The 16793-nt window shown below is 40.4% G+C and overlaps 1 protein-coding gene across 1 annotated transcript; it reads left to right on the plus strand.

Moving 5' to 3' along the window:
• Positions 1–12274: 12274 nt before the first annotated feature.
• On the plus strand, positions 12275–16045 carry NDUFAF4 (NADH:ubiquinone oxidoreductase complex assembly factor 4). Its single transcript, XM_082481339.1, has 3 exons — positions 12275–12436; positions 13097–13194; positions 15358–16045. Exons 1-3 carry the CDS (start codon positions 12310–12312, stop codon positions 15652–15654), a joined length of 522 nt encoding a protein of 173 aa, XP_082337465.1. The 5' UTR covers positions 12275–12309; the 3' UTR covers positions 15655–16045.
• The last annotated feature ends 748 nt before the right edge of the window (positions 16046–16793 follow it).

The following is a 16793-nucleotide window of genomic DNA, read 5'->3' on the forward strand; positions in this document are numbered from 1 at the left end:
TAAGTCCCATTTAGGCCCCTAAATCCTTTGTTATAGATGGTTCTTGGAATTTCACAGCTGTGCCTGTATTTGTCACCATGTAAAAAGTGCATAAAAGTACCCTCATACCTCTAGGCTTCTATGAAATTGAACAAATTGCAAGGACTATACTAGCAGAGTCACCTAAGTGTCAAAGAAGTAGAAAGGCAGTATGGCTTTTGAGTAACCCCAAGTGGAAAATATAGGTTCTACTCTTGTGATTCCACTTTTTAAGGTTCGTGCCTTTATGTTATTAAAAATGAATTGAAAATATGACTTGACTAGGATGCAGACAAGTCTGAGTCCTGATTTAAATTTAAAATCTTTTGCTGACATAAATATCTTGGTCAGGATTGCAAAAAACCCCACAATTATAATAATTTAGCATAGCTGTTACAAAAAAAATGGTACTGAAATTGCAATTATACTCGAGGCAAAAAAAAAAATAAAAGCTACTTTATCAGCACACTTTGTTTTGCTGAGTACTGATAAATGGCAAAGATAGTATTACAGCATATAGCTATGCTGTTATATCTTCAGCAGTTTTTAGGATAACCTGACCAGATTGAAACAGAGGAGTGCTTACACAGGTACTAACATCATCTGAACGTGACTGCAGTAACTATCAGCTGTGGGACAGTATGTGACACTATGGACAGAAATGGGTAATAAAGATTTATACGTATTGATGTGGACTTTGTGTGCTACCTGACCTGAGGGCCAAAGAATACTCCTTGACCTATTTTATTTGGTAGTATAGATAACCAATTTATAAGTTGATTTGTGTTTTCAGGTAGAAAACTCTTACTAAAAAAAAAAAAAAAAGTGAATGTTTTTCTGCACAGGCAGTGAGTTGAGCTGGCTTACCATGCACTCAGAGGAGCCCTTCTTGCAAGGGAGTTGAGAGGTGGCTACTAGCAGAAGAAGGATTCTCCTTTAGAGACAATGCCCTATTAGACTGCAGCCTTAAATTGCTCCTGTTAAGCACACAAAAAGATGCTTGAAAGTAATGTCAGGACGATGGATTCCAGTCTGGGAACCAGGCACCTTTTGCCCATTGTCTGCTCAGATAGACAGCAAGTCATAACAGCACAAGTGGCGCTAAAAGGCAGACTGCATCTAACTTTCAAGAGATGTTATCTTTGATTTATAAAAAAGTCTAAATCCTATTTAAGGTTAGTAGGAGTGATAACCTATTTCCACTCCAGCTTCAGTCAAATACCTTTTTTTTTTTTTTTTTTCACTTGAAACCATAGAAGCCATTGCCCAAATCATTCACCAGAATGACAAGCCTGGAGTGGAAGTTGAACAACCTGGTCTGAAGCCAGGCGGGTTGGGAGTTGTCTGGGGAGTAGCTCTGTGCAGCTGAGAGGAAGAGACAAAAAACAGCAGGGAGGGAGACAGTTTATGGAAGTTATTAAATGAAACATTTGGCTTGTGACAGCAGGGGCTATAGATGACAACAGGCCCTCCCGTCCATAAAAGCAACAAAAGCATACGATAGTGTGTGTGTGTGAATGTTGTCTGTTGGGGGCCTGAAACTCTGAGCATGGAAACTATCTCCTGTTTCCTGCTGTGTTCAGAAAAAAAAAAAAAAAATAAAAGGGTATTTATGTATATTGCTTGCAAGGAACAGGATTCAAATGAGCAAAATTCCTCCAGAAATGAGCAAAATTCCTCCAGAAAAGTCACTGAAGCCATCATCTGATTCTCCCAGTGGAAACAACCTGCAAAATCAGAAACACTGGCTAGAACTGTAGCATTAAAACAAATATTGTTGCCATTCAATTCCCAGTCTACAGGAGCAATAAAGAAAAGATAAGTATTATGCTCTCTGGCAAACACAAGTAATTCATTATAAAATGCTAAGTTGTAAAAAGTATTAACATTTAAACCTTTCAGAGTTTATTATTAGGAAACAAGGAACACACTTTCATAGTTTTTCATATTCTTCATAGTAGCTTTTAGTTATACATTTACTTACTACACTTTAGTCTTTTACTCTGTATTTCCAGTTTATACACTGCACTACAAAAAAAGCACCTTATTCATTTATGCCTTAGGAAGAAAAAACACATCTGAAAAATAAGATTTAATTTTAGCAAAAGGTGTAACTAGCGTTTTAAAAATTGCAGTGTTACTTTCCACTCTATTTTCTAACCTCTATTAGCAAATGATGGAAGAGCCCGAAACACATGTGAAACAATAGGAAAAAAAAAAAGGCAATTGTCAACATCATCCATTCATTAAAAAGAGAAAAATATATCTTGCTTCCTTACTGGTATCTGCAACAAACCAAACTGTAAAAAGTTCATTTTATGAGAATATCCATGCAAAGTATGCTGCAGTCAGCTAGCGGAGAGCACTGGTACACCTCGTTTCAGCACTGGAAGAGGGAGAGAAAAGATTCTGAGATTGATGTTCTTCTGTCTACCCTGTGAACAGGCTGTAGCTCTGCTTCTCTGCCCTGTGCCCAAAGATGGCATATGGTACATCCACAGGGCTGTAAGAAAAAGAAGAAAACAGTACATCATCGTAGCAATTAACCATTACATGATCACTCACATTTTCCAAATGGATTAAGTTATTAAAGAACAAGTAACTTCTCATGCTCCTTCCAATGTCTGAATAGAGGGTAAAAGAGTGCAGGAGCAGCTTGCAGAAATCTAAAAAACTCAGTTCTTGGTGGGGCGAGAGGTGAAATTCCTCGTGCAGCAAAGAGAGATGCCCTGCAGGGATCATTTCAACAGTCTTATGAGAGATTTCATGCCAGGGCGAAGCTGGCCCATGTCACAAACTGTTGAAGAGAGTCTGGCAGTACTTCTGGCAAGGGAATCTTGGCTGCCGTAGTTCAGACAGGCCATCAACAGACATTTCCTCTGAAGTAACTCAGTGTATGGCGTTATTTAGAGTCTCCATCATCCACAGGCTGAGAGTCCTGCTACTTGTAGGCACAGCATAGAACCTCACCTCAAGGCAGCTCTTAGATGCTGAGGCCTGGTCCCACAGAAAAGTGCCCAGTAACTTTTTGTCAGTAACTTACTGGAAAAAGGTTTTACCAGTGCTGTGCATGTGAAATTTACCGTTTGTTATCACTCATCTTTATAGCCTTCTGTGGAGAATTAAATTCCTTAATCCATTTTAGAAAAACATGAGTCATCCTGCTGACAAACTGTTTATCAACTGAAGAAATCTTGACTATTTGCAGCATTAATTTTCTAGCCAAAAAGTGTGTTAATCCCTATAGAGTTCCTGCACTGATGCTTGAGAATACCATTTTTGCATTATATTATGTATCTGGGAAAGTGTGGTAGCTTCACCTTGATCCTGAAGACATCTTACATAAAGAAAGAACTCTGCCTTCAAGGAGTCTCAATAAGTCTGAGTTATTACACTGGAGCTGTGAAGCTTAATCATGCCCTTATTACACAATATAAAATGAAATTTGAGTACACAGAAGTAGTACTTCTTTAAATATTTTGGGACCTCTTTAATGGTCTATTTTAGTAGCCCCCAGAGCAACCTGACACTTACATATTTAGATACTGTATCTCTATATATAATTAGTAAATGTGATTGTCCAAAATTCATCTGTGTCCCACATGCTGCCCCCAGATTTTTGGTGCCATGGAAAGAAGAGACACACAAAAGGGCTCTCAAACTTCAGTAATAATTTCCAGTTGAACTCTAATACTGGTAGTCACTTGTTGGTATCATTGAAACCTTTTCTTGTTTCTCTAATGCATTCTCTACCAACACAATTTGTATATGTAAGCTCTCAGGTAAATGTTGATACCTACAAATGAAAATGAAAAGGCTCAGAAGACCCGTATTAGGGGTGTAATTAATTTTCTGTATTACGGTAAATAGAGTGTACTATTTAGGAGTAATGCAAAATTAAATAAAACAATACAGCATTATTTGTCTTAACTATATCCTCCTCTGTGAACTAATTCAACCCTGGACATTCTTTACATACATTAATGGGTCCTACTGCACTAGGCGTAGACCAAAGCCTTTGCAGTGGACACTATCCCTGTTACAAAAGGCACTTTTCTGCAATATGTTGCAATAATCCATACTGGTTTATTCCTACATCAAATAGAACATCGTCTTTTATGGTAAATGAAACAAGTAGAGAATAAGTCTGGTTTCGCCTGATCAGCAATATGAATACATGTTGTCTAAACCTGTGTCTCCAATAATGGCTTCCACAAGATATTTCAGACTAAGATGTAGAACAAACAAACAAACAAACAAAACCCATGTAGTAGATAACAGTAGATAGTTATGAAAATCTTCACTCAGAAATTTCCTTCCTGACCCTCACTGGATCACACCTCAAGACTGAGAATTTTTGATCCATTTCAAATGTAGATTTTTGTCTAGAGCCTTGGGTTCTTTCCTATTATTTTCATTCCTATTTGTCCTGTTATGTATAAATGTTACTGAAGGCAATGGGACTTTATATGTTTGATATGTTTTTAAGGTCAGCCCCTAAACAGTTACTATTTAAAACACGGGGGAAAAAATGAATGTAATCACAAATATAAGGAAAGTTTGGGTTTCAATCAGCAAGACTTGACTGTTGTAACTCTATTGGTGACTGTATATCTTAGAAAAATTAGATGATGGTTTGTCATTTGTTTCTTGGACTAAATGCTCAATTAATATGACGTATTTCTCAAATCATGCTTTGTAGTTTATCTTTTGGTAATACAATGTTACACATTCTGCTTTACTTCAAGGCTTTTACTTAAAAGTTGTAGGTTGTAACCCTATGGTGACATTTTCATTGTTCTGCAGTCTGGAGCTTCTCCTAATAGAAGACTCTTCTACCATTAGTGTAGATGCATTTGCTTCTTGAAAAGGGGAGGACTCAAAATTGGTAAAAATGGCTCGTGGAAGCAGCCAGATGTCATCTCAGTACAGTATTCCTTGAAGATTTGCAAAACATCCTTTTTGTGTGCCAGGTAGATTTGCAGCTACTGTAGATCTAGAAAAATAGAGGTATAGGGCAGGGACTCAAATGCTACTTAACCAGCATAACAGTGATTAAGCCACTGAGCTATTGCACTGCACTATAACTTCTCCAGCTTCTTAAGACTTATCTTACTCATATATACAAAATGGGTTTAGAAGTGTTCACTGATGTTATTTTGGCTTTCCTATTCTCCACAAAATTTGGCTTCCTGTAGGTAAATAAAACAGACTTCAATTTTTCATGTAAACTGTGCTCGCAAATACACAGTTTGCAAATTATAGAAGGCTGCAATTAAAGTGTACATGGAATAAATAACACTGGTTCTGCAATTACTTATAGAAGCATGGAAATTCAGTCCCATGATACATCAACTCACATATAATAGAACTAAGTTAGAAAGTTCTGCATACAAAATGCATCATGCCCATATTTATGCACAATCACAAATTAAAAACATATATATATATGTATATATCCTTGTGGGAGGGAAAAATGTTACATTATAGTAGAATAGCATCTTACCAGCACATATAGGTTTATATTCCATGAAAGAAAATGGCAGTGTTCTCCAGGGGTCAAGTACTGGGTCCAGTCTTGTTCAACATATTCATCAACAACTTGGATGAGGGGAGAGAGTGTACCCTCAGCAAGTTTGCTGATGACACAAAACTGTGTCTGACACACAGCCAGTGTGTCAGTGACTGGCTGACACACCAGGAGGCTGTGCTGCCATTCAGCGAGACCTGGACAGGCTGGAGAGCTGGACGGAGTGGAACCTGATAAAATTCAACAAGGGCAAGTGTAGGGTCCTGCACCTAGGAAGGAATAACCCCATGCACCAGTACAGGTTAGGGGCTGACCTGCTGGAAAGCAGCTCTGTAGAAAGAGACCTGGGAGTCCTGGTGGACAACAAGATGACCATGAGACAGCAGTGTGCCCTTGTGGCCAAAAAGGCCAATGGTTTCCTGGGATGCATTAAAGAGAGCAAGGCCATCAGGTCAAGGAAGGTCATCCTCCCCCTCTACTCTGCCCTGGTGAGGCCACATCTGGAGTACTGTGTCCAGTTCTGGGTGCACCAGTGCAAGAAAGAAAAGGAACTACTGGACAGAGTCCAGCAGAGGGCTACAAAGATGATCAAGGGAATGGAGCACCTCTCTTATGAGGAAAGGCTGAGAGACCTGGGTCTGTTTAGCCTGGAGAAGAGCAAGGTTTTGTGATGTAAGGCTGTATGTGCTATCATCTTTTTCTTTCTGAATTCTCCACCCCTCCCTGAACCCAAATAGGCTACCAATTTTTAACTTGAAATTAGACTATAGACAAAAGTTTGTTTGAGAAATCCCTGTTAGGAGCAATAGGTCGAGGGATTCTATTTTTGTGTGTTGCTTTTAGCATTGTGGATGGCAGTGTTGGAATAAATGAAATAGAAAATAGTACGCTTCAATATGCAGGTGGACATGGGTCACTATCTTAAATTGAGGCTCCCAGTACAGAAGGATTGACTGGATTCCTTCTTCCCTATTTTCACGGAAGCATTCAGTCAGACATGAAAGAGATTTCAGCATGACATGATTTAAATTGGCAAATTTCAAAATAACAGATAATGCTAAATAAAATTCCCAAACACAGTGAAACTGAACTCTTGTCACTTTAAAGCAGCTTCTTTAGAGAAACCTTTACTGATTAGGTAAGGAAGTGTAGTCCTTCTCAGGGCAAAATCAGCCCAGATCTGATCAGACCTGAGTTGAACAACTAAGTTACTTCACAGCCTGCTTTGGTCTATAGTTTGTCCAGTTTTCTGGAATAATCATAGGTTAAAAATAAAAGTTCCTCTTTCCCTCCTCGTGCCTTTTATACACATTGTGCCCACATCAGACCTCCTAATCAGTCTTTTTTTTTTTTTATAAAAAATATGAGAGAGAGATAATTTAAAAAGCTTTGTCAGTCTGCTTCATACAAATCAGACTAAGAATACATATCTCCAATCTACACTCAGGTGGTGCTGCGATTCAGAAATCCCAGATTTCATGTTTTTCAGGTGTCAGAATGTGCACTTTTATTTGCCAGGCAGCATGTAAGAAAAAATTCAGATCATCAAATAACAAACACCGTAGAAAGCAGGATTTCCGCATGCATCTCTTTTTTTCTACACTGTAAAGAAGACGTCTTAGTCATCTTGGATCGGTGGGTCACCCAATGTACTTCAGTCATCTCGGTCCCTTAGATCAGTCTTTCTGGTCATTCAGTCACATAATTTACCTCAGTCCCATCAGTACATGCTTTGGTCACCTCCCCAGATGATAAATTCCATGGAACTGGTGGAAGTTGTTCTAAACCTGCTGTTTACAAAGAAATACTTTGGTCTTTGGATATCTTTATTTGTATTTGTAAGAATAAATTAATCCTTCAAATTCAATCAACACTTTTAAAACCATAGTCAGTATTCACTGATTTTTTTGTAGTTACTGATTTACGGCAGACACAAATGCAAAAAGAAGACAGTATTATTTGATATACTATAAAGCCAAATCAACTCACCATGTGGATGTGATGCCTCAAGCAAAAAAACCCAAACTAAGCAGAGTAAATTTTATTATATCAAAGCATCTAAAGAAAATAACTGTTCTCTTTGAGAGCAATTCTTCATGGGAGGTGTCTGCTGGGTTTGGAAAACCTTACTGGAGAATAGGGGATTATCTGGGCTCGTTCAGCAAGTTGAATAACAAGGACACCAATGAACAGGTAAAAAGGTCTAAAGTTACATCAATTTATATGTACAATGCTGTCTGTGACAATTTATCATCAAAATACAGACCCTCTAATATAGCTCACATAATTCTTACTTTTCAAGTGAATAAATATTCACATTTTTTCAGGCCCAAAGGGATGGTGTTTGTCTTGGGTGATTCCAGTGCGTCAGCAAAGCCAGCCCAAGATGAGCCACCTCTCCATTCCACTCAGTTTCTTCTGACTGCTGGTTCACACGCTCCTCCTTGGAGCCGGTACAGTCGTTTCTGTGACTGCTGGAGTGAAACAATCTGGGTGCAAAGTGCAACCTCTCACAAACCAACTAACCAACCAACCAACCAACCTGGCATTGATAACAGTGCAAGGTATTCATACTCCTCCTATCATCTGCCTTTTGTTTCTCCTCTCTGTGTTTCTGGTAGCTTTTGTGGGACCAGTTAAACCATCAGTAAATGATGGTCAGTAGAAAAAGTACAGGACTTCTTTTCTTTATTAAATCAGACCAGCTCTCTGACGTTGTTTGCTCTGAAGAGTTCCTACACCTTGCTCTGGCAAGAAGGATGAACTGAAGCCAGGGTTAAGGGAAAGAATGAGGGTGTCAGTTCTCTCAAGTAGTATTGCCACCAAGCACAAGGAACAGAACCCTATGAGCAAAACTGAAGTAAAAATGCACATGTAATTGCTGTAATGAATTCATTCCACTACCAGGCTGCCCCAATCTCAAATATGCTGGCTCCTACTGTGCATTTCCAAGTCAAAGTAACCTGCTAATTGAGATATAACAATCAGATAGGAAAATTATGGAAGATGACATCAGGTATACCAAGCCACAGTCAATCAGGAGAATTTAAATGTAATGTCTTTGAAATTAATGTTATCTGACAAGCAGTTAGTGCCCTGTCTGGGCTGGTGTATGAGCCTGTAAACGTGAGCTTGCTGCATTCTCCGTAAACTTCATCTGTGTAAGGACTCGACAAAAACTCCTTTAAATAAAGCACTGCAGCCACCTAGCCTTGAAAAGATGCAAGTGTTCAGCAACACTCTGATCACAGCCTGGAATTAAGCAAAAGCCTTCCATGTGTTTGTAGATACTTCAGGAGCCAGTAGAAGACTGATCAGTTGAAACCAATAACACAGAAACAAATTGAATTAAGTAACAGAACAGCCAGAAATCACTGAAAAGCAACAGTGATCTAAATGTCCATCTTGAGTTTGTCTTTACAAAGTCGCAGGACAGTCATTTTTGCTTGGCTCATAATCAATTCTTGCTAATGCTATGTTCTCTGGTTCTGCCTAACACTGATGAGATAAGGAACAAATGGATCAATGCTCTCATTGTATTTACTGGGAAACCAGTAATCAGGACAGAGGACTCAGTTCCCTGAATCCTAATTATACATTAATTTGCTAGAGTATCCTTTTAGACTGCCATAAATTATGAACAGCCACAAAAATATGAGAAGTGGAAAACAGTTTCAGTGTTACAAAATGTGGACAGAATCAAACAAAACCCTATATGCCGCTGCTGTATAAGGGCACTTCTAATTTTCCCCTGCTGTCAGTCTCTGGGTCATTCCCAGACTGTAAATCATGTAGAAAACCTCACCTGACTCCTCTCAAAAATTCTCAAGTTGGGCATCCATTACTAAAAAAGAGTCTTATTTCACTGAGATTACCTTCCCATCTGGACCAATACTCCAATTCCTGCTTTTCTGAAGAGTAAAGACAGCAGAGAAACCTTAGTAGTACCTCACAGCAAAACAAGTTAACACCCGACATTCCTATTCTCCCTTCTCTAGAGAGAATTTTCAATAGATCAATCAGACTTTTGATGCTTGTTAACTACCAAAATTGATTTTTGTTTTTCCATTCAGCTACAGAACTAGCTGAGAATGAAAAATGAAGAACTAACAACATAAAATCAACACTGGAATGAAAAACAGAAACAAATGATTCAAAGGATGGTCACAAATGTATTTTTTATTTTCCAGGTGCACAGTAGTTTTAGAGATTTCCCTCTTAGACATTTGAAAGGATTAAATGGAGATCTATTATGGCAGCCTATGGCACACATATATTGTGCGAGTTACAGTATTTTTCTCTGATGTGTTTGATGCTGTCCGCTGTTGAGAACAGACTGCTGGTATGCATGAATTCAGTTGGACAGTCAGTGTTCTTCTCATGGGCTGTTTTTTTTTTAAAGAGCTACTTGAGAACTGATGTATTTCTTTTGTTATTTTTAAATTCCCTGGAAAAATTCAGGCTTGTTTCAAGCAAAGTGCATCCCATTTGTAACACTGTATAAGCTGGATACATACAGTTTTTATGCTTTGAGGAACGACACATACGTTTTTTAATAATCACACTTGCAGATACTTTCTATGGAAAAAAAATTCAAGCTCTTGCTTACTGGTATTTAATATCAACATGGGCACATTGGTAAAATACCAAACTATTAAAAAAAAAAAGTTTTTTAATCTCAGTTCTTCTGCTTGCTATAGTCTAAAAAAGATTCTTCCGAATGAAAATCTTGTACTGCTGATGCTTCCTTATACATAAAAAGAACAGCCTTGTGCCATCCTCAGTGATAGAAGTGACAGGCAGAGCATGACATCACTCTTTATTTTTAACTGACTGACTTCTAGTGAATTTATTTTGCTGTCAGTAAATATTACAGCAGTGTTAAGTCACATTCAGGCTTTACAGAGGCAGAAGCCCTGTGCTGAGTTTTATCCCAGAAGCTGGAAGTTCTTAGCTTTTGAAGGGAGAATATTTATTTTTACATTTGGGACAATGGTTTGCATCCACAGACAGATTAATAAGAATATGTCTCAGAGAAATGCTAAAGTACACATCAAAGGTCTACAACCACCAAAGGGATCCATGTGAGTTTTACCGTTACAGCTGCACCAGATAGGCTAACCACTTACAAAAATATCAAATCCTGTACTCAAGAACATAGGTTAAGTTAGCAAGTAACTGGCCACCAGTATTTAATTAAATGTGCCACCAGTCTGAGTCCAGCAGCTTTTGACAGCGTTCATGTTCCTATTACCACTACTATCACTTTTTAATATCGCTACACATACAGTGCCTAAAGTAAGATAAGGTCAGTTAAGTTTATTACTAGATAACATAAATTAAAGATATGTTTCCATCCTTCTCCCACAGACAGTGAGAGCCTTTAAAATGAAGATGTGGAGAAACTGCACCTTCAGGAATCTCCAAGAGAGCTGAGATCCAGCACGGACCATGCTTATGCTACCTTGTCTGCATTGCCTTTTTAAGTCTATTTGGCTTTCCTCATCCACCCACTTGTCTTTTGACTTCCCTCTAAGGAAAACACTGTAATTCATTATGCCGTATTGAAGCACACTGTAGCCTTACTATCACATCATGATTGTTATAACTAAATAATGCTACTAGAAGATCAAGTTCTGAAAACCCAAGTTTTGCATGGCCACGCTAGACAGATGGCACGGCTAGGTAGATGCAAGGGCAGAAAAAAAAAGGACACAGCAAGAAGTTGGTTCTTATCTCTGTCCTTCATTAACACTCCTGCTCCAAGTCACTTCAGGCAACTATTACCATGCATTAAAAGAGTCTGCAAACATCATATACAGAGCTTAAAAACTTAAAGCAATTACTTATTGGCTAATTTGCACATCAGCTGGAATTAATGAGCCACTAATCCTTTGATAAGACACTCTAGATGAGTCTTGGTTGAGGCTGCAATCATGTGGAGGACCACCAGGCTCTACTGCTTCTTGCAACAGGCTAACAGTCCTTAGCGTTGCTCTTTCTGCCTTCCTTTCTCTCAGAGCATTTTATCTCTTTTCATGCTTACATTTTTCTTCTTGAAACTGCTAATTCCATCTCAACGATTTTACCTTTCTTATCTTGCATAGCTCAAGACTCAGTATTTTCTCACAACTCTTTCTCGCAGTTTAGCAATTTTTGTGCAAGTTGGAAGGAAGGTTAGTCGGTTGGGCTGAAAAGAGAGGGGCTGCACCCCGATAACATGGTGTAGCCCCCCAGATTATGCACAATACTGGGGAATTGTCCAGATTTCCATGCCCAGTATGCCTTCGAGATGTTATCTGCTTATAAAATTGATTTTCTGCCACTGAATAAACCCGTGAGGTGCCTATAGGGAAATGCTATACGCATCAGTGACAGGCTAAGAGGCATAGAATCCCTAAACGCTGCCATGTCACCATCATCCATGTAAAAACTTGGCGAGATTTATAAATAAAGCAGGTGAGACACCACACACACCGAGACGCCCCTCACTCTGGCTACCGGCCTCCGCCGCGCGGTTGCAGGCCGAGGCGCAGCCCTGCGCCGCGGAGGGCAGGCGCCGGTCCCATCCCAATTCTCGGTTTTCGTTCGTTTGTTTGTTAGTTCCGGGTTTTTTTTTTTTTTGGTGGTTTGTTTTTTCCCGCTGCGGCCGCCGGAGCCGGCCCCGCCCCTTTGCCCGCAGTCAGTCCTCTGCGCATGCGCCGCCGCTCGGCGCCGGCGCGGCGTGGGTGGTGGCGGAGGCAGTGGCGGCGGCGGCGGCGATGGGCGGGCGGTTGACCCGCGTGTTCCAGACTTTCAACGTGGAGAGCCGGGCCCGCCGCGTGATCAGCAAGGAGAAGCCCACCCCCGCGCCGCGGCACCCCACCTCTCGGCTGGACGAGCTGGCCAGTGAGTGCCCTGGCCTCACTAGGCCGCGGGGCGACGCCGGAGAGGGCTCGGTGGCTGTGGGCCCGGAGTTGTGGGGGGGGCGAGCCACGGGAGGGGGAGCGCGGGTTGCTGGTGGCGGGGCTGCGTGGGCGAGGTGCTGGGGGGCGCGGGGCGGCGGTGGCGTCCCCTGGGGCGGCGCGAGGCCGGTGACATTGAGCGCGGGGCGGTTGGGCGCGCGGGGCATGCTGGGAGCCGTAGTCAGCGGCGGCGGTCGTTGCTAGGGGCTGTTGCTAGGGACGGCAGGGCCCGCGCCGCCTGAGGGCGAGCGAGGGGCTGACGGGCTCCTGAGGCCGAGTCGCAGTCGGTCCCCGCCCCCAGAGGCGGCAGTAGCCGGTTTGCTCCGCGGGCCGCTGGGGAGCAGGGAGGGAGCGGGCCGCAAGCGGGTGCTTTCCACCGTTGGCGTTACCGGGTGCGGCGGTGGCGGCGCCGTGTGAAGCGGCGTTAGCGCTGGAGCTGGGGGAGAAATGGAACTTTCCCCAGAAGCACTGTGCTTGTTGGGAGTTGTGCCGTTCCTCTGGGGAAGCCATTAAAGTGGCAGAATGAACTAAAAGGAAACCAGTTTGACTCAGATCTGTCTTTCCTTATTTTTTTTTCTTCCCTTCTTCTCCCCACTGTATTTAGACCACCCTGAGATACAAGAAGAAATTTACAGAAAGGACGACAGGCTCCTCACCCTGTTAAAAGATGTGTATGTTGAGTCCAGAGATCCACCTGTGCAGGTGAGTATGCTTCTCTGTAGGAGGCATACCAGCATCAGCTTTGTGGTTTTCAAACTCAGCACAAGTTCTTTATAAAGCAAAATGCTCTCTTTAGTGCTTAAAAGCTACCATTTTTATAGATAAAAAGTGGTATTTTCATTACTCTCTTATATATCAGTAGCACTGACTGTGTTTGACCCTGGGTCTTGAATGTGTGACAGATTGTGGTTATACAACCTTTTAAACACACAGTCTTCCTTTTTAACATATGTTGATCTTGTTTTTCACCTAAATTCCCACTGCTGCTTCCTCAAAGGCAGAAGGACGGTTGGCCAGCCTTTTGCAAAGGTGCAGCAGTTTGCCAGAGATCTCTTGTAGAGTTGTTAGAACAAAAGAAATTGGGACTACTATGGGAGCATGGATGTGGTAGAGGACAAAGGCATTAACATTTTAGTGGAGTCTTTAACTACTGGTGTTAATGTCATCCTATGCAGAGACTTTTTATGCAGCTGAGGAAGTGCCGTAGTTGTTTTTCTGCATAACCTTCTGGATTGTCTGGTGATCAGTTTCCTCAATGCCAATGACTTGTCATTTTCTTTGACTTGGAAAGCAAGGTGTACCCCTTCCAGTAATATGCAGACTGGGGTTCAGTCTTCTCTTTTCCACCTTGTTACGTTATGGTTTGTGCTTTTTTAACTTTTGCATTATTGGATAATTTTATTCTATCTGTTTCATTCAGTAATAAAGGTTTTGTAATCATCTAGCAATAAAATTCCTAATTCCTGTAATTTGCCACTTTCATAGTACTTTCTATTCAAGATCAAAAATATCTCAAAATGCAAACAGTTTTCTGCGGTCTCTCCCTAAAGTTTCCAAGTATTCTCTATCCTTAATTTTCATAAGGGAGGTTAGGACTCTAATCTTGAAGTGCTGAAGGTCCAATTTAGATATCTTTAAACACCTCAATTTGTAATCCTGTCAAGATTGATTTGAGGAAAAGCCAAAAGCAGAACACATCTTACTGCTCGATTCTGTGCCTACTCTGAGGCAGCTGCCATTAAGACTTGCTCTTGTGGTGTGTCTACTTGCAGTTGTTAGGAAGAGCAGGATTAATGTGTTAGCATGGAGGCTTGTGGGCAAAGCTTCATCCAAAAGCTTCCTTTCTTTCCTGATGTTATTCTGAATGCTTTGTGCATTCATGTGTATACATACCTATATGTATATTTGGCATGTCTGTCTTTGGTAAGTGGAAAAGCACCAAATTCTGAAGTGGCAGATACCCAGAGACAGCTCATTTTATTAAGACTTGAAAAATTGTTCATTATCTGACCACAGTTTTAGCACAAAATAAAAGGAAGAAAATAAAACCTGGTAGGATCATCAAACATTCTCTGTAGTTCAGAAGCAGTCACAGAGTTATAGATGTTGTAGAATCCACATCAGTTTTCTCAGCTTATAAGTTAATACAGAGTGTCTGTGGGCAAATCGGTGTCTGTGGACTCTCATAACTTTAAAACTATTTTTTCTTATACTTAAGAAAGGTTTTCATTGTGTCTCTTTTGCAGTGTCATTCACTGGTTAAATCTTAATAAAAGGCAATATGGGGAAAGCAGAGCTGGTTTGGAAATTACTTGAAAATATGAAGGGACTTGGGAGAAGAGACTTCACATGTCTGAGCACTGCAGTGCTCATGGGAATTAAGCTTCATATGATGCTGCAAAATAGTTACTTTTTGTCCAGTGAAGCTTGTTTTCTAGACAGAGAAGAAGAAGGCATATCTTCTAGTTGCACAACTAGAATCTGAAAATGAAGGGAAATGTAGTGTGCGATTTTTGTTTTTCTTTTTATTTTCTCCCGTGCCATGAATCGGTACCAAATATTAGTTTATCTGCATTTACATTTGGCTACCAGAATTTGTAGTTTGACTTGTTGTACTGACATACACTTAGAGTTCAATGGATGGCAATTTTTCAGAATTTGGGTGGGGGGTTGACATATGTAGAGTGCCTGTGGAACAACTGACAATTTTTGTGTTGTCAGGAAGCAAGGCTGGCTAAGCAATTTTATTTTTTTTTTAATGCTGTGAAAATGGGGAAAGCTAACAGGAAGACAGCTTGGCTGCTACTGTATGAATAGTAAACAGAACTGCTGTTAAGCTCTTTTTGTTTTCCTTCCCACAATTAGGTAAAAGATGGAGGTGGTGAACATCTTCCGTGTAAACAGGAGGAAAAGAGACTTACAAAACTAGGCCACTTGGGAGATCTAGATGTTAAGAAAGTTCCCAAAGGCAAAATCTCCATTGTGGAGGCTCTGACGCTTCTTAATAATCATAAACTTAATCCTCAAATATGGACTGCAGAGAAAATAGCAGTGGAATACAGTCTGGAACTGAAGGAGGTCAACTCTCTTCTGGAATTCTTCATTCCTTTTGCTGTGCAGGAATTTCCTAAAGAAACCAAAAAAGCTATAAAACCAACATAAAAATAATTACCAAAACCTTGTGTGGTCTTACTTGTGTCTTAATTTTACTTGAGTATATTCAGTGTCTGAAAAGAGTAGGTAACGTGTCATCCAACAAGGCTGCTTCCTTATACCAGTAGGATGTACGCAAGTGATACCATTCTGTATTGGATGGCATCAGTTAAAAGCAGCAATTACAGGATACAGTTTGTAACCAGTCTATAACTAATAAGTTCAGCATGTCACATGATTCTGATTATTCCATTCATATGTCATGGGCTCAGTTAAAACACGTAAGTTCTGACTAGAACTTTAACTTAATAGATTGCCTTTCTTAGCAGACACTTCCTGGCCTTCATCTAAATTAGTGCTCTGTGTGTATTAGCTCTGTAGTATCATGCCGCAGTGTTCTTTCAAGGACTTGCTGTCAAGGGGTGTGTGTGTATATACAAACATCTGTTTTTCTTTTGTGTAAAAATGGAATAGTATTTATACTTTGTAAAGAAGGTTAACTACAAGAAGATTTGGGAAACTCAGCTGTGTCGAAATAAAAAGGTGAATAGCAAGAAGGCCTCTTTCTGATGCTGGAACAGTAATGGCTGATGCGTAGCCCCTCTTCCACTCTATTCTGATTTAGCTTAAATATCTGTACCTCCCCAGGTACTGTCTGTCAGTCAGTGAATTAGTAAAGAGTGATGATCTTCTAGCATTAGTGTCTTGCAGCAGTCTCTGGCACCTGTAGGAAAAATAATGGTTTATATTATAATTAATAGGTAGCTATCAAATGCAATTGGATCTACTAATTGGACCCACTAGTAGGTCTTCTGTCAATGTCAGCCTGTCCTGTTACAATAGCAGTTTTTCCTCATGGAGGCCTTGTCTGCCTTATCCAAATGTGGGCTTAGATCAGATCATGTTCATTGATAGTAAGTTGTCCATGTGCTACGAGACTGTATGAACAGTATCGTTTCCAATTGTTAGAAAAGGACGTTGCAAACTGTGAGGAGGTGACTGTATTGTAACCTTCCTGATACTGTCACTATTCAGGTCTGTGTATGTAAAGAAGAAGTTTTGCACTGATGATTAGTACTGTTGTGAAAGCTGGTTCATGTTTTCCGATAAACTAGGGTTTGGAGGGGGAATAATCAGAATTTTTATTT

The sequence above is a fragment of the Vanellus vanellus genome (genome assembly GCF_965231255.1).
Source record: "Vanellus vanellus genome assembly, chromosome: 3".
NCBI classification, from domain to species: Eukaryota; Metazoa; Chordata; class Aves; order Charadriiformes; family Charadriidae; genus Vanellus; species Vanellus vanellus.